Source organism: Bactrocera tryoni, chromosome 4 (assembly GCF_016617805.1).
Source record: "Bactrocera tryoni isolate S06 chromosome 4, CSIRO_BtryS06_freeze2, whole genome shotgun sequence".
Lineage (NCBI taxonomy): Eukaryota > Metazoa > Arthropoda > Insecta > Diptera > Tephritidae > Bactrocera > Bactrocera tryoni.
In genome coordinates, this window is record NC_052502.1 from 17,503,652 (window position 1) to 17,527,981 (window position 24,330).

General features: G+C 36.1%; 2 protein-coding genes across 9 annotated transcripts; both read right to left on the minus strand.

Moving 5' to 3' along the window:
* Nucleotides 1-2,270: 2,270 nt before the first annotated feature.
* On the minus strand, nucleotides 2,271-12,629 carry LOC120774024 (WW domain-containing adapter protein with coiled-coil homolog). 8 transcript variants are annotated; one of them, XR_005705214.1, is made up of 17 exons: nucleotides 12,081-12,629; nucleotides 10,555-10,588; nucleotides 9,224-9,922; nucleotides 8,548-8,647; nucleotides 8,272-8,481; nucleotides 6,757-7,179; nucleotides 6,622-6,697; nucleotides 6,471-6,556; nucleotides 6,295-6,390; nucleotides 5,736-6,223; nucleotides 5,406-5,653; nucleotides 4,915-5,339; nucleotides 4,645-4,826; nucleotides 4,443-4,570; nucleotides 4,065-4,357; nucleotides 3,869-4,004; nucleotides 3,066-3,148 (listed from the first exon to the last, which is right to left on the minus strand). XR_005705214.1 is itself a non-coding variant. In XM_040103313.1 (15 exons), exons 3-15 carry the CDS (start codon nucleotides 9,311-9,313, stop codon nucleotides 3,070-3,072), a joined length of 2,619 nt encoding a protein of 872 aa, XP_039959247.1. In that variant the 5' UTR covers nucleotides 9,314-9,922; nucleotides 10,555-10,588; nucleotides 12,081-12,626; the 3' UTR covers nucleotides 2,271-3,069. The 8 variants fall into 8 exon arrangements, 4 of the variants coding, with proteins under 4 accessions (XP_039959247.1, XP_039959248.1, XP_039959250.1 ...); XR_005705215.1 differs by having other exon boundaries at nucleotides 4,657-4,826; nucleotides 12,081-12,628; XR_005705216.1 differs by lacking the exon at nucleotides 9,224-9,922.
* Nucleotides 12,630-15,178: 2,549 nt separating this feature from the next.
* Nucleotides 15,179-15,804, minus strand: LOC120773706 (loricrin-like). The gene is made up of 2 exons (XM_040102744.1): nucleotides 15,799-15,804; nucleotides 15,179-15,694 (listed from the first exon to the last, which is right to left on the minus strand). The coding sequence occupies exons 1-2, from the start codon at nucleotides 15,802-15,804 to the stop codon at nucleotides 15,179-15,181; spliced, it is 522 nt and encodes a 173-aa protein (XP_039958678.1).
* Between the last annotated feature and the right edge of the window lie 8,526 nt (nucleotides 15,805-24,330).

A 24,330-nucleotide genomic window follows, 5' to 3' on the forward strand; every position in this document is an offset into this window, starting at 1 on the left:
AAAAATTTAAAGCTTCAGATATTAATATTAATTTTAAAAACATTTAAAATTTTTGCTCAATTTTTGTAAATTAAAAAATTATTGATAACAACGCTTTTAGTTCTTCACTCTTCTATTAATTACCCTAATTTCCGTTACGGAACATTTTTAATAATTTAGCAATAAGGATATTTACTTTTAACTCTGCAATTTTAAATTTCAGGGTTAAGAAAATTATTTACAAGCGAAATCAAAATCTTGTCAAAGTACATAAACACAGAACAGCTGTGCATATTTCTATATTCACTATTGCTCATTTGCTTTTCACTTCACTAATCCAAATTTATTTCAGCTTCCCTGCAGAATACAAAGAAATATCACTCCCTTATTTTGAAATTCATGCTATTGCATTAAAATATAGCACTTATAAAACATATATGTACATATAATAAAATCTTAACATGTAAGAGCTTGTTTGAAAAGACACACCAACAAATAACTGCACGTATACTTATACTTCAATGAAGCTACTAAACAGTTGTCTCCACAAAATTTAACAATTAAATTTCATGATGACGACGTAGAGGAAGCACTTGCACGCAATAAAGTCAATAAAATTACACAAATTATTATATATTCACAATTTTGATGCGGAGCAACGAATTGCAATGCGAATTTTTATTTCTCAAACGGTAAACTGCAATCAAAATGGCGAACTGTCAAACTAGCGGAAATTGTATGTGTAATTACCACAATTTGTTGTTTAAGCCAGGACACAAACCAAATTGTTGACAAAACTGCTTTATCTGTCAAGAAAATAAATAAATATGGTTGGGTAGTTCTTAAGAATTTAAAAACAAAATGAATTTTAGTATTATTGTTAAAACAGCTACTAAAGAACGAATGTCACTTGTGTGATTATATAAAAGCACTAAAATAGAGTCTAAGTGAGAGTGCAAGTGTATTGTGTAAGAATGTGTCAAATTCAACCCGATACTTGCTATTGGCTGTACTTCCCCACTGTTGCCGCCACTTATGTATTTACATATGTATGTGCAGTTCACTTTTTTGCTGCAAACGTGCAGATAATATTTTGTTGGATGGTGGATTACTACTTATTACTTACCGAACGAAAATGGGCTTGATTACAAAAATAACAGCCCTTGGCCAGATAGGACCGGGTCAGTTCCGGTAACCAGCTGTTGCGGAATTTATTGATATTAATAACCAGTGATCACCTTGGTACTGTAAAACTGTTCCTGTTCAAAATGTTTACTTTTGTGCCACACTGTCACAATTATCAGGCGATCGTCGTTAGATAAGGTAATGCCAAGTAAACTGAGCTGATAAATTATACAAGAATATGCACATATGTAGGTGTGTGTGTCGTATCGTTAGACTAACCATTTTATCCACGTGCAGTCTGATAAACGTAACCAAAAGCGTATATTTACCCGGTCATGGACGCTTAAATCGTCAGCATTCCTCAAAAATATGCATGATTAATTTCCTGCCACTACAAAAACGACACTAATCTCTCTATATTGGTATTCCACAACGCCAGCACCTTTTCACACGTAAACCATGCGCTTTATATAATAAAAAGGTTGCATACAGACCGCAACTCCATTATATAAGTAATAGAACTTCCATTATTAAATAAAGACAGTTCTTTATTGTTATGCCTTTGCAGGTTTACATTTTGTTGTTGCTTTAAAAAAGTATTTTCGCCATTATAGTTTCACTGTACAAATAATAAGAGGCACTGCTTAAAAAAATAATAACTTTAAGTGAATCAAATAAAACACAAATAAAATAAAATACATTTAATTTTGATTATTTTTTGCAGTTTCTTTTTGTTTTTGTTATATATATATATAATTTTATCAATTAATATAAGTATATTGAATATAGCATATGCTTACATATATCTACACAATCACGTAAAATCTATAATATTCATTAAATGTTAATAAAGTAAAAAGAACTAAAATATTATCGTAAATTAAAAAAAAGTAATAATTGCTTCGGGGCTTTCTTCTACTCCTGCAACGTTAACTGTTTGCTGTATTTTATTGTATGTAGTATTGTGTCTGCATGTGTGTGAATTATATATATTGCATATGTTTACAAAAAAAAATTCATTATAACAGAATATATATTATATTAAACTAGTATTTAACTTGAAATTATTATTTATAATAAATTAGAAGATAGCAAAACTGTTTAGCTGTAAACTGCAAACAAAAAACAACTGTATGCTAATGAAGTATAAAAGGCATTTCTTGATGTTATAATGATTTTTTGTTGATATACAAGCTAAGACCTGCTGAATTTTCAAATTTATACGCCGCTAACCAACGCCTTTAGCCTGGTCACCCGAGCCGCCACCGTTGCTCAAATATGCCCCTAAGCGTGTGGCACTTATTATGAAATTCCTTACGCAATGAAATTCATACAAAGCCAACGCCACGACTTGCAGCTGAAAGCTACAATGGGTTTCCAGCGCTTAATTAGCACATTGAAATACAATTCGATCTTTGTCTCCTATATCCTTAGCGAACTGTGTGGTAGGTTTGATTTAAATGGGCTTGCACACTCATTTTGTTATAGCTATTTTTTTATTTATCATTAAATTAATAGTTATAATTACTAGTCATAATATTACTATAATTATTCATTACTTTTTGTGTAGATTTTTCCTGTTGTATTACTTGCTTTATTTATGTGTTTTTATGATTTTCATTTTATCTTGTTTGTATTTTAATTGTATTCCTTTTTATTTATACTAAGCTGTTTCAAATTTTGTTAACCGCACGCTTGATTCTCACATTGTCAGCTGTTACTGTTGTTGCTGCTGCTGCTACTACTTTGAACGCTGGTTACCTGCCGTCTACACTCACTATCATTCGATTACTAGTTGTAAATATTAGTGTAGTGTTGCCAATTGCTATTGTTATGTGTTTTCTTTATTTATATTTTTTGAATGGGGCGTGTAGGCGTTTTTTTGGTGAGAATTTTCGCTTATGAATGTGGTTATGTGTGAATTTTTAGCATTAATTCCTCTTTTTAATACAAATTTGATATTGGCTAAAGATCATCAGACATAAATGAGTTTTGTGATTTTGATTCTTCTATTCGACGAATTTGTTGGCGAAGATACATAATTCTGTAATAGAAGATAGATACATAATTGATAGAATAAAAAATAAAAGCGGAAATCGGTAAAAAAAAACAGTTCAGCTAAGTATTAATATCAAATATTACGCTAAATGTCACACAGTCTCTGCAAAGCTAGCAATATTGCTTTTGGGGAGACATATATTGCCATTTATATATATGTACATTCGGGTGTCAATAATTTCCCGAAGTTAATTCATGCAATTGACTTATACATTGTGTTGCTTATACGACATGGTGTACTGAATGAATACAGTACATTTGATGTAAATCTTTAACAGCGTATAACTTTTAAAGGAAAATGTTTATAGAAAAAATTAAAATTAATCAAATAAAAATTTTGTATTAGAATATCATTATGTTAAAGTTGTAGATTTACTTGCTTGGGAGATAAAAACTATATAAAAATGATCAAAATGCTTAAATTTAAAATAAAATCTTTTTTACGTTATATCCTTCTTAAGAGCAAAAATTAAAACTCAAGTGGTCGTTTGCAATAAAAACAAAACAACTTTGGAAATAACGGACACCCTAATATATACATATAAGTATGTTGACAAAAGTTTTAAATATATAGAAGTAAAGAGTAAGAGTAACAAACAGAGACATTATACTATATAAAGCAACTCGAGCGCAACTTTTTTCAAATAATCTTAGTTTAACAGCATTTCCATTTCTCTTTTAGCACTTTAACCTATCCTCTCCATACCGTCTTAAAATAAGTTTTTCTGCTTATTATGATTTAAACTGTGGCAGCACAGGTACGTCTTCTATAACAGCTAGCCCCTTATGACTGTGCAGTGGACTTATTTCACAGACTTCATCATAGCGAAATATGCAGAAACCTTAATTATATACGAAATAATCTTTGGGGATATTAGTAACTCGACATAGGTACTACTCACTGTTGAAAATTGCAGCAAGCAGAGAGCAAGACTGCTACACGCTTTGCAAACTGCCACTAAATCCTCACATATAAGATTCAATAGTGCTTTCTGGCCTGCAAAATTAATCCCTATAAACGTTATTGTGCCTAAAACGTCAAACCGTTATAAATTGTTCTGCCAATAGCGGACATAAGGGAACTGCATGGCACCAGTTTGTCTCATCAAACAATAATGTACAGCCAGTACGACCTGCTTTCTTTTGGTAAGATTTTTTCCAATAAGCCTGTTTACATATCAACCACAACACATAGCTGTTACGCCGTCGTGCCCAAGTTTATAAAACAACGCACTACATAAAAATAAATAATAGTTAAGTGTGGGAATTTTCCAACTTACTTTTGTTCTTGTAGTGTTGCTGTGATTTCAGTTATTCTAACTAAGCTTCTAGCACATTTTAACTCGGCCGACACTTTCGTACACTGTAAATCCCCATACAAATGCGTTTCTTCGGAACACTTTTGCGCCTGTAAAATAGTAGGAGAGGAAAAATTTGCGTGAATGCAATGTAATGTGCGTGTAATTTGTAAAACTACTGCACCTCTTGCATTACCTGTTTCTCCAAGATATCAGCTGGCCAATTGGTGACATGTGTTATTAAATCAGCACGAAAATACTTTGCTAATTTCGGTGAAATCTCTGGACCCTGTGAACGACCGGCTTGCACAGACGACGCTACACAACTTTGTAGTGTGCTCAACGAGGCGGATGAAGTGTTTTCCACTGTTGGCAAAAAATTTTAAGGTTATGTTGGAGTTTGTATATTAAAATCATTGAAATTATTAAATACATTATTTATGTAAATACATACGTTTACGTTGTTGCTGTTCCATTGCCGCTACATTAAGGTCCATTTCTTGCGTTGGCGTCGGTGGTCCTTCGCCAGGCAGAATACCAATAACTCCACTACCGCCAGCGTTTCCGCTGACATTCGCTAAACTAGATGAGGGACAGTGAATGCTATTGTTGCTGTTGCCAATCGAGTTCATGACACCGCCACTGCTACCCTCGACAGTCTTTAAACCGTACGGTGTGTTACAGGCGGCATATGAGCCAGCATTTATGCCGGAGCTCATATTTATGCCACCACCGCCCACATTGTTACTGTGACCGGTAACAGGAACAACACCACCGCTGCCGCCAACACCCGTGATAGGACTCTTTGTATTGTAGCCCATTGGCGACATGCCATGTGTATGGGCTAAATTGTAGTGTGGCGAGTTCACCGAATTATCTCTGCATAATGGAATATAAAAAAATTATACTATTGAAAGATGTTTAAACAATAAACAAACGATTTACCTTAGAACTATCACCGCTGATGAGGCCGCATGATTGGTAACATCCATGGAAGTGCCGGTATTGGACATCATATGTACCGCCTCGTTGCCACCATGTTGTGAAAGTTGGTGATGATGATGTAACGCCGCCTGCTGTTGCTGCTGTCGCATTAATAACGCCTTCTGTTGCGAGCTCATCATCATTTCCTGTTGCTCCTTTGTACCCAATTTCGGCGGTCCCGGTGCATTCGAGTTCAAATGATGATCCACCTGTCCGATTAATAGGGATTTATATTACAAATAAATATTACATTTTAATGGACTAAAAAGGTATATGCAAACTTCAACTCACATTTGGCGACGTTGTTGACGCTAAATGCGCTTGCTGTTGCAACATTGTCACTGGATCCATTTTTCGATGATTACTATTATTTTGTGTCTGCAGCACACCAGCAACCATCACTGGTACACCTGTACTCGATGGCACAGAGGCGAGTCCAGTGGCGGGCAACATTGTTGCTCCGCCTACAACAACGCCCGAACCATGCGCTGACGCGGATGACGCGGAAAAATGCATTGAAGCGGCTGCTGCATTGGCCGCTGCAGCAGAAGCGGACGCGGAGGAGGAGGATGACATAACAGTGCTGGCGTTAGGATGCGAAGCTAAACGCGGTAATGCATTCGGCAGGCCAACGGTTGATGTTGGAATTGATAGGTCATTGTGTTGCACATTCACCATACCATGAACTGTGGGCGCGCCGGTCAGCGGATAGCTAGCCTCCGATGTTGGCGTGGAGTCACCGGGACTTATGTCCATATCGGGATTTTCAGCGATGCGACCTTGCGTTGAAAAATAAATACAGTTAAAAGTAAAATATTATGAAAATTAAGCAGAAAATAGCGAAAATCACCATCCAAACGCCTTCGATGACTTGGCGGTCCGCCATCGTTTTCATAATTCCACCTCAGCCGTGAGTTTCCTCGAGAACTGGAATGTTTCGCGTAAGCTGCAGAAACCAAAATCATTATATATTTGTATACTTTTTTTCATGCCACGATTGACAAATAATGATGGAATTACACTCACCTGATCTACAAAAACGATCCTCACGATCTCTGTCGCGGTCTTTGTCCCGGTAATCTTTTTCCCTATGTTGATCGCGTGCCAGTGTTCTATAAACATAGTAATTAGGAAACTAAAATATTTATTTTGTGCATTGAAGTCACAAAACTCATACCGTTCTCGTTCAATCCATTCCTTTGGTTTCTCCCATTGTGAGATTTCAGTTTTGCAGTTGTAATAATACATTTTTCCTGTAATCCAAATAAATAAATTAGATTTCAATAAATACTCAGCCTCCATTAAAACTCACCAGATGAACTGACATGTTCACTCCAATCGCCACATCTTGCCACACGTTCGCCCCGATCGCTGCGTTCACCGCCACCACTGCCTCCTCCACCTCCTCGATCGCGTTCACGATCGCCGCCACCTCCACCACGATCACTGCGATCTCTATCACGATCTCTATCGCGGTCACGTTCTCTATCACGATCTCGTTCGGAGCCACGCTCACGTTTACTATCTCTCAAATCGCCACGATCACGATCGCGGTCTCGGTCACGATCTGTCGAGCCGGAACGCTTGTCGCCGCTACTGGAAGAACAAAGCTTTGCTCCACTTCCACTACCGCTGCCACCGCCGCGGCGATCCAACCTATCATGATTGGTGCGATGCGATTCTGAATCACGATCGTTACCACCACCACTGCCACCGCCCCGTCTATCGCGTTTATCTGCAAATTAAGAGAAAAAGTATGAAGATTTTAATAAATAATACTTTTTAGACAAATAGTTTGAAAGCACGTGTCTCTCTTAATATTGTACAACTATAATAAAGGTTTATGAAGATTCATTTTGTTTCGCGAATATTTCTGACTTAGTATTTTATGGAAGAATAAAAATTCGTACTGGAAAATTTTACAATTTAATTACTTCAGTTTGTCTGCATATTTTTCACATATATTTAATACATTTTCTTCGAAAATATTCTCTTTTTGGGTATCACTAGCATTGCCTTATAGGTTATATCATTTTATACCCATTATCAGCTGATCTTTCTTTTGACAGTGACATTTAAAAACAATTTTTCAAGATCTTATTGTTATTGTTTAAAACATACCCCAAATAATTATTGAATGCTGTTAAGGTTGAAGATTTTGACCGGGAACGGAGGGGTTAAGGCGATTTTGGAAAGCAATAAAAAAAGATAATATCAAACGGAGACTATGGATAGTTTACCTCACTACATTATGAAAATGCCATTTTATCTAGACTCGATAGTATATTTAGACTCGAGCTCTATTATTAAATGCCTTTGCCTGATTGTGTTTATAAAGCACTCTTATCTGGGTATATCTGGGTTGACTATCTAAAAATTATCACCTACACATTCTAATTGTTTCCAATTAGATTTCTCAGTTTTCTGAAGAGGTTAGTTTATGAGAAGTGAGGAAACACGAATATCGGTTATTTCTCAGTCCAATTGGACAAAGAATAGTGTAAAGAGAAGGTTAACTGAAAACAAGGTAAAATTCTGCCTTGGTTAACAAAACTCTGTAACAAACCTAGTAGGAACGAATTAAATAATTTGTTTCATTGATTCATTGATTGATTGATTAATAAACGAGGAATGCATCGCGACTGTAGATCTATTTTGCCCTCTCCTAAATCACGAAGACTCAATTTCATTGCTTTCATTGAAGTACAATTCGAAAAATATAAACGAAGAGGAGAGAGAGGCACACTTTTACTGTAAGTTCCCGTGAAAGCTTTCATTATCATAACCACTTTGATTGTAACTCTGGTAAACGTGACTTTAAACTCACCTGTAGAATATTTATCCTTTTTATAGACATCGCGATCACGATCCCTCATTTTTTGCATATAACTGAAACGATCGCTACCACGATGATCACGATCGCGTATATCGTGCGAACCGTGCCCTCTTGACGATGGTGAATCTACTTCAGGTGATTGTGAGCGATACGATGCGCTGTTACCATTATTCATAGCAGTTTGCGATAATCTTTGCGAAACTGTAAACGAAATGTAAAAAAAAACATTATTTACTATTTTAAAAGATGAATTTTTTTGGCACTTACCATTATTCAATGGACCACCGCCAGCTGGCGACAGATCGCGATCGCGATAGTTTGATGAGCGATCGCGTTCATAATCGCGCTTTGAACTGTACTTGGAACTCTGTAAAGGAAGAGTAAAATTTTTGAAATCATTAAACAATAAATGGACAAAGTATTGTAAGAACTAAATGAGGTGCTGATCTACTATGTATTCATGGGAAAAGAAATACACACACAACATCAAGAAAATTAGTTGCCACATTTGCAGAAATGCCAATGCATATAAAATGTATAAGCCAATAAAAGAAATAATTTTGTGTACAATAAAAATACAATTTAAAATTTTGAAATTCCATTAATTAAACACCTTACAGGTTGAAAAGAAAAAAAACGGCATCAGCCCACAGATTACACTTAGCGACAGGACATGAATAAGCTGTTTTTTTTTACTTAATAACATTCAAAATATTTTTGTCGAAATACTCTGCATCATCTGACCTGTCGGTCCGTGTCGTGTCGCCAAGTGTGTACACAAATTTCGCTTTTAATGATTTTTTTTTTTTGGTTTTGTGTGAAACGAGTGTATTTAAGTTATCTACAGTAATTGTTGGTGCCATGTGACGCTACTGTGCATACGTTTTTCAAGTGGATAAGCGCATGCGCAGCGCACGCCCACGACCGGCGCACTTCTACTTACATCATCTACGCGACACAGACCGACAGCAGCATTTTTGTTACAGCCGGGTGCCAATGGTAAATCTATTGTGATACTATTTGTGGTAGTCATAAACTGTGGAATCTCACGAGTGAGTACTAACAGAACGCTTCAGGAATCGTTGGAAGCGTCTCGCAGAGCTGACACTAAGATGATAGTGATTTATATACACTTAAAACGTTTTTTTTAATCTTTTTTTATTTTCAATTTGTAATTTTCTAAGCGATGATGCAACAATTAAGATGCGTCGAAGTTTCCATTTTTTTCTGTCTAAAAACAATTTTCAACTTTGCACTTTAAAATGATGTTAACGATTTACATATATTTAAATAATGGTGTATTTTTTCCTTTGTTAGTTTTCAATTTTTTGTGTTTTATTACTTGACTAACGCGAAGCGAAATGAGTTGCCTTGAGTTAATGGAACACACAATTGTGAGAGAGGTTATTTGTCGGTTTGTTATGTTGTAGGATTCGTAGATGATACAGACTTACAATTGGTTGCATTTCTTTTTCTAGACATTTTTGGCGTTTTAGACGCGAAAAAATACAACAAGTTGTATTTTTTTAATATTATTTTCCTTTTTTACTTTTTATCCTTGATTATTAATTATATGTGCTTAGTGTTTTTGTTAGTGATTACAACGAAGGAGGACTTTCATATTGTATGCTGAGATGATTTGCTGCTTGGTTGTGGTGTACACGACAGTTAACGAGAAGACCGATGCAGTTTGTAAATGTTTGCAGTTAGAGAAGAAATTATTAAAAAAAAAAAATGTTGAAAATATGCGCACATACAATGAGCAACGAAACACAAAAGGTTTTATATATCATGATATAGTTATTATAATGTTAAGCAAAGAAGTTGGTTATTTTAAAAAAATTAAAGCAAGGAACACAAGTCAGTATGTTCTACCATTTAAATTTTGACACAAAAAGAGTTGTAAACCAAAATTAATTAACTGTATGACAATGATTCTTAGAAATAACATATTTCCGGCGTCAATTGGTTACAAATAAATACTCTTTATCAAAAATTATAACTAAACACTTTTTAACGAAATGTTATGTTTTAAATTCACAAAACTATTTACTAAATTTATGTGTAGTTTTAAGACACAAGCACAGTAAAAAGAAATTCGCAAAACAGCATAAAAACAATATTTTTTTCTATTATACTAGTTACTTCAAATTCTAGAATATAAAACTTTATATAATCGCATCCATTAATATAGTCGGGGCAACATAAACATGAATATGCAGTAGGTTTGTCATTAATACTCTTAAAATAATTGCAATTTGTTTTAACACTCACCTGATACGAATGAGACTGATGCTTCTCAAAGTAGCTGAAAGAATATAAATATATATTAATTTCAATTAAGCATGTAAGTTAGTAAGTAATAAACACTTAGTTAGAGGAGGGTAAACAAGTTGGAAAATTTAATAATTGTCATTCCTCAAATAGTTTCAGAGACGCCTCCTAAGAGCAAGCCCTTGTCGGGAAGTAGACTTGTTTTGATACCACACGTTCACCTACTTTCGTAGAATGCATATTTTTATAATGCATATCGGACCACTATAGCATATAGCTGCTATACAAACTGAACGATCAAATCAAATCCTTGTATCGAAAACTTGCTATTTGCCAAGATACTTTACATGTTATTGCTTAAGGCATGGGTACAATCTCCATACAAATTGTGCAGATCGGACCAATACAGCATATAGCTGCCAAACAATTCTGCCGGACAATATTTGTAAAGAGAATTATAGCTTCGGTGCCACCGAATACAACTTTTTCTCTAGTACTCGTTAAATCAATGCTTGGAATATATTCCTTAAATGTATTAAATAATCAGATTTATAAGACAAAATTCAACATCTGCTGTTGCATGGTGCACAACTTGCTTGTCAGATTTTCACAGTGGCCAATTTATGGATTTCACAAAACATATTCCTTGACATTATTATAGTTCAACTGGTGTTTTTGTTGCATTTTTGAATATATCTTGTAATCCATAAAAGTTAATTAACGTATAGAATATACATACATATGTGCAACTATTCCACACTATTCTTTTGTAAGAAAAATAAAGGAGAAAATGAAAATCGTTGAAAATAATTACCGCATATGAGGGAATATGTAGCAAAGGCTAATACTAAGCACTGGTAAAGACGACTGCGTTTATATTGGAGAGGTGCAGCAGCACTAGAAGTAGCAGCAGCAATGGCAGAACAGATACATATAGATATATCTACTCTTCAACTATGTACAATTAGAAATTCCCGGAGTCAGATGTTAATAATTAGTTCCTCATTTCATCCCGATATTTTTCACTCAAATTCGAATTAAAATGTATCAAAATCTTTTCAAAAACTTTACAACAATTTTTCTGTAATTTTCCAAAGCAGAAATTTGTGAAAACTTCAAATAGTTCTTAGTCGATTTTAATATTCAGACATTTTTTTCCTCTTCTCCTTATGATATTCCATCAAAGAAATTGGAAAAGAACGAAAGCACGAACATAAGACAAATTCCGAATTGGTGAACCAGACAAATAGCAGATAATCAAACAAGGTGGAAGGAAAAATTAACTCAAAGCACACAATGAAATCAAAGCCATACGAATGGCAGGGGAATGACGGACAAATGAAAATGCCAGCAAAAAATTTCTCACTGATACCAAATCATTTTAAAAGATTGTTGTGTATTATCGAGTTATCGTACTTATAAATACGATGTGTATTCATTTGACCGCTGGTGCAAAGTTATTAAATTTTTGATTTTCGCTACTAAGCTATCTGTAAAATGCATGCAATATAAAATAATAAATTTACCCATCGTTCACACGTTGCGGTTTTCTAGCATGCATTACCATCAATGCAAAGTTTTCGCCCAATTTTTTTCCTCTTCGTCTTCGTTGTGCCGCCGCAATAAACGTCTACAAATTTTTTTTAGATTCTCCCAATACTCCGTTGGTTAACGATATGCCGCTATTTTGGTTAGTTCCAACTAAAATTTTAACCAAGTTATCTTGGCAATTTCAATTGAAAACCAACCCTTTGGCTTTGAGAGTTCCTCCTTTTACTGAGATTACTTTTTTTCTGGGAGGGACGTCGACGACTCGAACTTCGTCGTCGGCAAAAAGCGAAACTTTTTCAATACGGCTCTGCTGGAACGTGCTTACCCTCGAGTTATATTCATGAGAAGCGCTTATATATAATAATGGTTTTTTTTAGCTAAATATGTAGCTCCAATTAACACTTATAAATTTCTTTCAATTCTAATACTTTTAATTAATTGTTGGGCAAGAAATTTGTATTACAATTGGAGCTGAAATTTTCTTTTTATGCGCTGCTTGCTTTTCCTATTGATATGACACTTGATTTTTTCTCATTGCTCTTGTATGTGTTATTCATTGGTATGCTTTGCACCTTGTTCGTAGAAGAGCATGTTGTCGCCTTTTTACAACCACAATTTTGCCTCAAGGCAGAGCGAGTACGCTTGTGTGATAAGGTGTGGTGAAATCGTAGAGTAGACCGCCATTTTTCGCAGTTCAGGGTTGCTTAGGATTAGATATTAGTGTTGGACAAAAAGTTTTTTACAATTGTTAGCAATATTATTTTTTATAATGGAATTAATTGTACTTGTTGTAATTTTTAATATGCAAAATCTGGCATAACAATGAATACGGATTTTAGATTAGGTTAGAATTTTTCTTCAAAGGACAGTGTTTTTAGTAAACAGTCTGATTATCCCTACACTGGCGTCTAAAAAGTGTTACCTAAATATCAAAAAATAATCACGTTATTCCAGTTTAATGATAATTGTATTCTTAAACAATTATATACGTATATATAATGTAAAAGTTGCTTATAACTTTGTACCCCAATGACAGTTTTGATATATAGTATAAGGACTATTTACGATGTTTTTAAATTGGTGGGGAATTTCATTTAAACATTTGAATTAATAGAATTTGTTCTTGAAGAAGAAGAAGTTATTCTTACCGTGAACATGTCTCCAAAAAATATATGTGTGGGTCAAAATATAAAACCAAACCTTTCAAATAGTAATATCCGGAAACAATCATCCCAATATCTTAAGCGGATATTAAAGCAGTTCCCAATATTTTGAGTTTAAGCAGAACTCAACTGATTCGGAAAAAGTGGAATTCATATGTTTTTATAAATTTTTTATTATGAGAATGTCGTTAAGTGTAAGAAGTAGTGCAGTTTTTATGTAAAAACACTCATTAAACTACTTAGACAACGCAATTGAACTACTCAAAGCCATGAAATGAAGTCAAGGTAACATAAATTGGAATTGAAGCAAAATAATTAACACATGTGATGCCTATGCGTTAATTGTTTTTTCTATATTCATATCTATGTATGTATGTACATATGTAGGTATATGTACGTAAGCATGTACAAAATATGTAGCCGAATGGTTTGAAAAATTATTTTAAATATACACAAAACTTTTAAAATGTGCAACTCTTTTATTAGACAATTAATGAAAACATTATATTTGATGCACCAACACAATTAAAACCATAATAACTTTTCTCTGAAGCGTGTAACGCACCCACAAGGCAACTTTAAATTAATTGAGTGGCAAAAACGATAAGGCAAAGATGAAATTAACTCCAAATGCAAACAATAGCGACTGCCCCGCATCTTTACAATGCTTATAAATCTAATGCATATACATACATATGTATGTACATATACATTTTCGTTGCTTTGTTGTTATAAACGTCAAGCGGACGATATCATAAACTAGAGATTCCATAAATCCAGCGCATATTCAAAATCATATTCAATGCAAATGCGTAAAATGTATGAATGAACGTTTGTTTTCCTTGAGAGTGCCGGTGAGTAGTGCCAAATCGCAGAAGAGATTGTTGAAATTTCATTGTAAAAATTTAACAGCTGTGTTGATGTGAAAAACTTACGCTGCTAAATTTTTGAGGAAGTAATTTCGGTTTAGTTTCCGGTGAATTTTCGCTGAAAAACGCTTTAATTATTTTCATTACATATGAATTACGCTGAATCATTCATAACTGTGCTTTGTTGACAAGTCAACATAGCAACTTTTTGCGGCTTATCACCGTTTCATAACAGACATAAAGAGGACAAAAACCACAGTAAACAAACATATGCTTTGCAGAAATTATTTATTATCCGATTGCATCAAATTCGAATGAAGCATAAAATTTACGCGATTTGACAAAAATATGATTTTTGAAAGTACTAACAATATTAAAATGTCTGCTATTATGGCTGTTTGGTTTTTCTGAAGTGGCTATCCTTGGCCGTATAAAAATTCAATTTAGTTCCGGTCACGTAGACCCGACTAATGTGGGAGTAGCGAAGCTACATATCGCGCTTTAATGTTATTGTTGTTAATTTTGTAAATAATCTGGCTAGTTAGCACACAAAATTTGGAAAAAAGGTAAAAGCTCAAAGTTCAATGTTTAAGGCTCGCAATAATGCTTATTTATCTAGCCGAAAAATAATGTGCAAAAACGAGTATTTTTTAACTATATTGTAATTTTTTGTTTATTTTATTTTTTGCTAAAAAAAATAGTGGATTTATGTACAAAAGTTGTGTGTACAGATGTAAATATGTAGTAAGAGGTCGGTAGATTCATCAAGTCACTTATGAGTATTTTAAAAAGACATACTGGTAGACGGTGACTCTTGGCAATACAATTCAGCGTTGAAGATTTCCAAAACGGTCTGCAAAGTTGCGCTTTGATGATTTTTAGGTTGCTGCCAGATGGTGGATGATTAGGTATGTTTATGGCAGGGCATGTGTTGCAACGAGAATTGCAAAATTTTGTTGTAACGTTTACGATGAATTTGAACACTATTGGCTTGATGCATATCACAAGGAGGTTAGCTTTTTGTTTGTGTTGATTGGCAATTTACCAACCGCCACCACCGCTAGACCAACCACCGCCGCCACCGCTGGACCAACCGCCGCCGCCGCCGCCACCGCTACCTCCTTCCGAGATGACCTTAATGATCTTGACGGAGCCGCCGCCGCCACCACCACCGCTAGACCAGCCGCCACCGCCGCCGCCGCTGGACCAACCGCCACCACCACCACCGCTAGACCAACCGCCGCCGCCGCCGCCGCCACCACCACCATGTGAGATGACTTTGATGATCTTGACATCGGCACCGCCGCCGCCACCACCACCAGACCAGCCGCCACCGCCGCCTCCACCACTTGACCAACCACCACCGCCGCCGCCGCCACCATGGCCGCCGGAACCAGCATCAATGATCTTCACAATCTTGACACTGCCGCCGCCACCGCCGCCGCCGCCGCTGGACCAGCCGCCACCACCGCCTCCGCCGCTGGACCAACCACCGCCGCCGCCGCCAATAATGCCTGCATTCGCAATGGCACAAACTGCCAATAAACACACAAATACCTAAGGAATATTAGAGAGATTTATTGTTAGTTATCCGTTTTGAAGGAATGCAGCTTGACACTGCTATATGTTGTAATCCAATTAATCCTGTTAACGGTACACACCTTCATGTTGTTGTCTCTATGTTTAAGAGATATGTAAGTCGAGAGAGTCAATCAACAACTGATGCTCTAACCGTTGCAACGAACGGCTTTATATGCGAAAACCACGTAAAGTTGGCCGCGCAGCAGCGTCGAGCGTGCGACATGCGACATGCAACAACAACAGCTGTAAAGATGCGCTTAGCAGTATGGTAGCAGTAGGGCACAAACTTCCGTTGATTTGCATGCTAAGCGAGTAGAAGAAGTTGGTAAATATAATAACTGAATTTTAAGATGACTAAACACAAAAAAACCGGCTACTGCGGCTGTTGGTCAGTAAAGCGCAGCTGCGGTTGATAATAATTATGATGATGTTAAGCTAATGCTAATATTGTTGCTGTTGGGCGTTGTAACGACGTCGCCTCACGTCTACAAAACACTATTCATGCATGAGATTTGTTTATGCTTTTGAAATGCAAACATACATACATACATACATAGCCGCTAGTAATTATATGGTATGTATTTTTTACATTTCAGCGCCTTTTTCCTTCTTAATTTCACTTTCATTAGGATTTTAATGATTCTGCGTACAATTCCCATCCGATTTGGCAGCTAAACAAAGCATTTATTAATTGCACTTTTATTGTTTTTGCTATTGTCGCTGTCATTAACGAATTATGCAATGTGCAAGCAAATAAAAAAGAAAATTAGAAAAAAAGCTAAAACACCCTTCACAGGTACATTTTCTATAGCATAGAATGGTACATATAAAAGGATCTTTGTACTGAATTTGATTGTCAGTTTGCATGGCAGCTACTCGCTGTAGTGGTCCGATCTGAACAGTTTGTTCGCAGGTTGTAGGGTTGCCTTGGAAAATAATCCGTGCCGAATTTGGTAAAGATATTTTGTCAACTAAAAAGTTTTCCATGCAAGAACTTGATTTTGATCGGTCAGTTTGTATGGCAGCTATATGCTATAGTGATCCGATCGGAACAATTTCTTCTGAGATTGTTCAGTTACTTTGGGGAATTACCTATCCCAAATTTCGTGAAGATATCTTGTCAACTAAAAAAGTTTTTTATACAAGAACTTGATTTTGATCCGTCAGTTTGTATGGCAGCTTTATGCTATGGGGGTCCGTTATCGGCAGTTCCGACATATGAGCAGCTTCTTTTGGAGAAAAAAACATACGCAATATTTCAGAACGATATCTCCAAAACTGAGGGATTAGTGCGCATATATGTACATATACCGAAAGAACGAAAGGCAGATGGGCAAGGTGAATTCGACTCAGCTTATCACACTAATAGTTTATATACATATGTATACATTCTATAGGTCCTCCGACATTTCCTTCTGGCTGTTACAAATTTAATTTACCCTGTTCGGGGTATACACATTTTTAACAACAACAAAAAATTACATTAATTAATATACAAAATGCTAGGCGTCTAAGCAATTTACTAGCCAACATACAATTTTTGTGCACTAACCCATACAAACATACATGAATACATACATATGCATATACCTACAAGTGCTTACATAGTGCCTCTTGACACCATCTAGCCACCATAGTTTATAGGTGCTAAGCGGTGTGCACCGATGAGCAGCCTCCAAGTCATATATCTACATACACACATACATACTATACATTAGTATAGAGTATACTTTTCAAACATATGAACATCTATTCGACTGCAACACTTCCCTGATGCTTGTGGGCATTTTTACAAGCGTCATCGCCGTTAGCTGTAAAACACAACAAACTTGCATTTAATGTTATTATTTTAGTACCGTTGTAACATACTCAAACAAACTGCTTGCATTTATGTACATCGTTGTACATACATTTGTATGCGTGTACAATAATTTCGCTTTCTGTCGTGATTCGCGTTCACCCTCAACAAACTTTTGGTGTCTGGCCTCACCGAATGCCTGATAGTATGATTAACAAATACCCGTTTTTTTAAACAAAAACAACTTAAGACGATGCACTAACCAATACATCAACGCATGGTGCATGGAATGAACATACAAGCTGCTTTTCATATTTCCCAAATACATAACCTCGTGAGTAAAAAAATTTCATTGAAGTTTCTTTAATCGAACTTTCTCCTTGCAGGAGCTCATAATTAAAGTAAAACCATACCGTATAGCAAAGAACTTTCTCTAGACAAAAGTTAGAACATCTTGATTGTCAAGCCTTCGAAGAATCGGACGAATTGACTGAAATTGTTATTTAACGCCACAAAAACGCCGAGGGCTTTGTCGGTACATGAAGATCTCTCGATCCTTAATCAATTGGAGTCGTCTGAATCTCTTGTTTTATACGTACACATTTTAAAAAGACAAAGATGGCGCGTTTCTATACTTCAAGTGGAATCCCTGTGATTCAGCCACGACGCCTATCTGGATTTAACCCAAACCGTTCCGTCGATACGGGAAGGTCTCTTGGTTGATATTTGTACCTGCAAATATTTACAATACAAATTACCCGTGTTTTCACAGATCAAGTGGAATTTGTGTGATCATTGTCGTGCGGCTTAGTTCCGGCTTAATTTAACTTAAAAAGCAAGATGAACTCTGGGTCCATAACTAGAAGTTGGCGAGACTAAGGCGCCGTTTTTCTACTCTTTTATCCAGTGATATGTGTAACAGTGATCAGCTTCAAAACTTAACATACATGTAGGGGGTCTTCCACACAAAAAATTCAACGCACTATTTGTTGACGGTATAATAACAACCCCAATTTCTTTTCATTAAAAAATATATTTTTTCCTTAAGACACTTAAAAATTTGACGAAATTAAGAAACAACGTTAACACCGGTTCCACCGAATCTAAAATAACCTTTATAAATAAAAAGTTCAAGTTCAAGAACTTAATTTTCATCGTTTTTATGGATCTTTGAAGAAAAGGACGATGTTAAATTTTAGAGCGAGATCTCAAAAAATTGAGGGACTAGTTCACGTCGACGGATGGAGTCATGTCTAGAAGTTCACGCAAGTGAGGAAAGCTCCCTGAGCGCCATTCACTTGAGAATGACCAGAAACGACCCCTAATGAAAAGAAGAAAATAGTTTTGGTTGAGAGAAACAACCCCCCTGCCCCCCTTTGGTGTCGAAATCCCCCAAAACTAATATGGCTGTGTAAGCTGACGTTGAGCAATACCAAAAACTCTGCCAGGTTCGGGAAGGACCTTTCCGAGCCGTTCGATATCAAAAGAGGCTTCAGACGGGATAAGGAAGCAAAGCAAATGGGTCTGGTAGTGAACGAGGGCAAGACGAAATATCTCCTGTCATCAAACAAACAGTCGTCGCACTCGCGACGCGTCTCTCACGTCACTGTTGACAGTCATAACTTCGAAGTCGTAGATAATTCTAAGTTCTGAGGGTATTGGACGCAGTACCCGCTAAGGGAAGTAGAGGAAAAGGAAACTTCCACTTCATTAGAGAAGAACCTGGCTACACTTGGAATCTCCAATTGATGCAAAACAGCGAAAAAGGAAGAACGACTGGCGCAATGTTATCAACTCGGCTATAACAGCGTAAGCGGTGTCTATGCCAATAAAGAAGAAAAAAGTTCACGTATACATAGACAACGGACGGACATGGCTAAATCGACACAGCTCTTCACGCTGATCTTTCACATACATACATATGTGATCTATCTATTTTATGTGATCTTCAACGTTTCCTTCTGAGTCAAACTTCGTGGACAGTTTCCAAGGTAAAAAATTCGAAATTTTTAGATTTAAATTTTTAGTAACAATCAGCTGCTTCACTGGGTTATTGAAACTCTCAGCGTCTTTCTATAAATGTATGTATGTATGGACTTGCTTCACACAATAAGAGTTTACTCTCAAGCCCCCCTTAAAAATGTTTATAATTTCGCTGATGTATGAAATTTATGAATTAGGAAGCAATATCAGTCTTTTGTTTTTATTTTTATGTTTCGCTTTTCTCATTTTATTTCACCTTTTTCCTATTTTTTTTTTTGCTTCAAGTAATTAGCGCCAATACTAGGCTTTAATTTTCAATACTACTCGCGCATCTCCTAATATTATACGATTTTTAACAAAAACAACAAATTGTTGTTAACAACCATTAGTTGAGCAAGATATAATACAAATATAAAATAAAATAAAAATTAAAAATAAAAGTGAAAATTTAATATAATTTAGACTCAGTTAGCATCTATAGGCATTTGATTACTTAATTAATATCGATGGCGCAACCGAGCCGCACACAACCGGTATTAATAACATTTTGTAGGTCAGGAATGAAATGTTTGTTGTAATTAAGTCAGACGCCGCCAGGGCCAGAAGAGTACCGGCTGCCTCTTCTACTAGTTGAGTTGAAAAATAATAACAGCCCAAGTGAAGGCGGCCAAACAAAGTTGTTGTTGTCTAGTCTTAAGTGGGATCAGCAAATTCATTATTTAGTGCGTGACTGCCATGCAACGGATGTTGGGTTCGTGCAAAACTCGTGCAGCGCGTTCATATTTAAATTTATATGTAACTGAAAAGTTCGGCGTACACGAAGCTGCGAGCATATTTCGAGCATGAAAACTCCACTGAAAAGATTCCTACAACGATCGAAGTTGGGTTTACATATTCCTGATACCTCAATAGAAGTATAACCTAAGCAGGCAACTCAAAAATTGTGGCATAATTTAGCCTAGATTAGATTATTATGCAGTTATTCATTAAAAAAATTCTAGTTCAAGCTCTCTGTGTATGTGGATAACCTAGAAATACTTAAGCAACCGCCTCGTGAAAGGCTTTCAGACGACTGGTGCGTTATTTATAGTACGTAGACGCTTTTATGACCACCAGCTGTGCATTCACTCTGCCACGAAAGCCTTTTACACTTCTCCACACTTCTGGTAGCACACTGTCTAAGGAGAGACGATACGTGCGCGTTACGCCATGTCATAGAAGGACTTACGTTGCATCCGCATTTCGAGTTTTGTTACGAAATGTAGTAATAGATACCTTTTTTCTATTGTGCTCAACATCCACACACACACACAAACATTCGCACACCTGATCCACTCACCGCCAACACCTGGTCAAGTCGTTGTCCTAGTCAAACCTGCTTCGAGTAATTCTCTGTTGCCAACGATGCTTTGAGTCTAAATAGTAAGACGTCATAACCTGTCGTAATAGAGTAAACGCTAAAATGTGAAAGTGTTTTCGCTACAAAGAGTAGGATCACTCTTTGGGCTACTTTCGACGAAATAAAAAATTTTGCAAAAGCAACTTTGAGTATTTATTTATATGCATATCTACAACTCTTATCATTTAATGAAGCACAGTGTTGAAGTGTCTTCATAGCCAACCAAGTAAAACAAATAAATGCCTGCGTGTATTGATGTCGATTCAGTAATCCATTGCTATAATTGATTACGTAAGTAATTAGAGGTGTGTGTACAAATTTGCAGAGATTTTTGATACAACTCATTGAATGTATTTAATTGGTGTTAATTAAAGAGGCGCCAAAAACCTAATGTCATGGTTGAATAAAAGCTGCATGTAAGGCGGTGCTAAATTCGGGTGGTACTGAAAATTTCATCAGCTTGGCATATTTAAAAACAGTATTCCATCAAGAACAATATATGCAGTGGCGGATTCAGAGAGGGGAAATAGGGGGATTTAAAGAAGCACTTTTCTAGAAAAGTATTGGATGATTGGATTGAATTGATGCTCAAAGGTAAACTTGTCATTGGGGGTACAGGAGAAAGTCAAAAGACAACAAATTACCGACTACTGCATTGGAAACGTTCAAGAGCTGCGATCCATTTATTCATACATAGTTTTCTTCGCATTTTCTACATATTCCTGTGTTGAATGTGAGCTCTGAACGCTCTTTTTCGACACTCCGCCGCTTGAAAACGTGGCTGAGGATGAACAAGCTTTAAGATAGATTGATGGGCCTGTAGTTGCACACGCACACGCTTCATAACATTGAGGGTACTGCAGAAGAAGTTCTTGTAAGATTCTCAAAACTTAGCCCACATCGTTTTGTTTGGTGAAATTTTTCTATTCATTTCCCGGTTGGTCGAAATATTAAACTCGGAGCGTAAAGTAGAATTCAAATCTGCGTGTTTTTGCTAATTTTTAAAACCCGGTAAAACCATAAAATTTTCAATATATCTGTTTGCATGAGAGACTACAAGAGAATTATAAAGAGTTACCCAAGTAGAGGTACTTTTATCAATAGCCTTCTCAATAGCAAGATGTCATGTTATTTTTGTTCAGTATTGTTTGGCATGTCATCGTGGAAAGACTTTTGCGCCTGAACAACTTTATTACGAAAATTCACGTTCTGTAAATAATGTGCTTAGCTCAATTTATGGTCAACATATCCACCCATCTTGAGACCCATGATGGGATAATATTCGACCGAATAGACCACGTCCAGCACGCAGTGAAGAAAATATAGCAGGCGTAGCTGAGAATGTACACGAAGACCCTCCAGAGTCGATTCGGCGCTGTTCGCAGTAACGACTTGGCGCTCGACCTTCTCAAGCGCCATCACTTTGCTCTATAGGCTCTTGAAAAGTTCCAAGAAGCTACGACGTTTTCGAGTCAAATTTTGTTCAGCGATGAGACCCATTTCTGGCTCAATAGGTAAGTAAACAAGCAAAATTGCCACATTTGGAACAAAGAGCAACCTAAAGAAATTCAAGAGCTGCCATTTCATCCAGAAAAAATAACGGTTTGGTGTGGTTTGTGGGCCGGAGGAATCATTTGTCCATATTTCCTCAAAAATGATGCCGCTGAGAACGTAACCGTCAATGACGACCGTTATCGCTATAACCGACTATTTGTTGCCGGAAAATGAAGCTCGAGACCTCAGCAGCATTTGGTTTCAACAAAACTTTCCACACATCGCATCAATCAATGGATATATCGAGAGAACCCTTCGGCGAGCAGATAATTTCACGTTTTGGGCCGGTCGATTGGCCACCAAGATCGTGTGATATCACACCGTATGACTGCGGCCAACATTTGAAAGAAATAATCTTCAAAAAATAAGTGCCAAAGAAGAGTTTCTGTATTTTTTTTCATTAAAAAATTAGTCGAAATAGATCAACTTTTAGTAAGAATTATTCAAAATCATAAGAAATTTTCATCATAAATAAAACCAACCTGTTTCAAAACTGGACCCAATTAAACATTTTCAAGAATAGACATTGCGGAAAATGTTTTTGTAATCGGTTTCAATGTTTTCACTGAAAATGCAGGCCTAAATTACACCTAAGGTGTTATAATTTGCGTAATGTGTGATATGTACCATCTGATCAAAAATGACCCGGACTGATAAAAAACAACTATTTACGTTTGTTACGTTCTTCCGAATTTGACTTCTATGCCGTCATTTCCTAAGGAGTGAACCCTATTATTTGGATAGTTTTAAAAATAATATTCTGATGAAAAAATTACATACTGTACTCTACGCAGCTTCTGGCGTGGGTATAAAACTGCATAAAATCAGCGGCTAAGCTTAGATTTGAGAAGGGTCTAGGCTGACGTGAAATTTTGCATTAAAAATCATTTGACCTAACTGATGCAAAAAAATGTTAAGTCATCATTACAGACCATGAGCCAGATTTACGCATACAAATTTTGTTTTGAATATTAGTACATAACTTTTTAAAGTCATTCAGGTATCTTTAAAAATTTCCACTGCACAGAAAGTTGAGCCTAGCTCCAAAAAACTGTTTCGAGTATTTATGGAACTACATATATATGTATGTATTTATTCTAAGGACAATTTCAAGCCCAAAATATAACCTTGTCTTCAATTGTTTCCTGTATGACAGCACAACCGGAAATTAGTTATTGACGGCTATGAATGAGCACGGATGTCAACAGCATCCAAAGTATGTAAGGTAACATATGAAACGTTTTTTATATTACAACAACAAATGTATCATAATACTAGTATGTACCTAATACATACTTTTTATAAAAAAAAGGTTTAGAGCTTTATACCTTGACTATCTAAAAAATATCTTACAAAAAATAGGCGGCACCTTTAACTGGACCACCGTAGGTTATAAATTACGATTAAACCATACATACATATATAAGTATATGTATGTACATACATATGTACATTCACAGTTAGTTTAATCCATTTTGGGTATCAATATTCCAGTCAAGCTTGAGGGTTGGACCACATTACGTATAAGTAATTTTAAAACTGTCCCAGATGCGTTTCATCAATTTTGATAAGCACTGCATGTAACTTGCACACAATTATGTATGTATGTATATATTTTTCTTTACAAATGCCCAACAGTCATAAATAGCTGCAGTCCAAATTGATTTCACAGCAAATTTATTCACCTCGTCACGCCAATCGCTTTAGGCATGCAAAATAAAGCTGATTTGATGGCAAGCCATAAAACTCGCCTGGTTAAAAGATAAATAAAATATAGCTTAATCAATCGGGATAATGGCAAAAATTACTATTCACAGAGGTAAATTTGAGGAAGTACATTTGCACATATTGCCCGACCCATTTGATCACATTCGAACA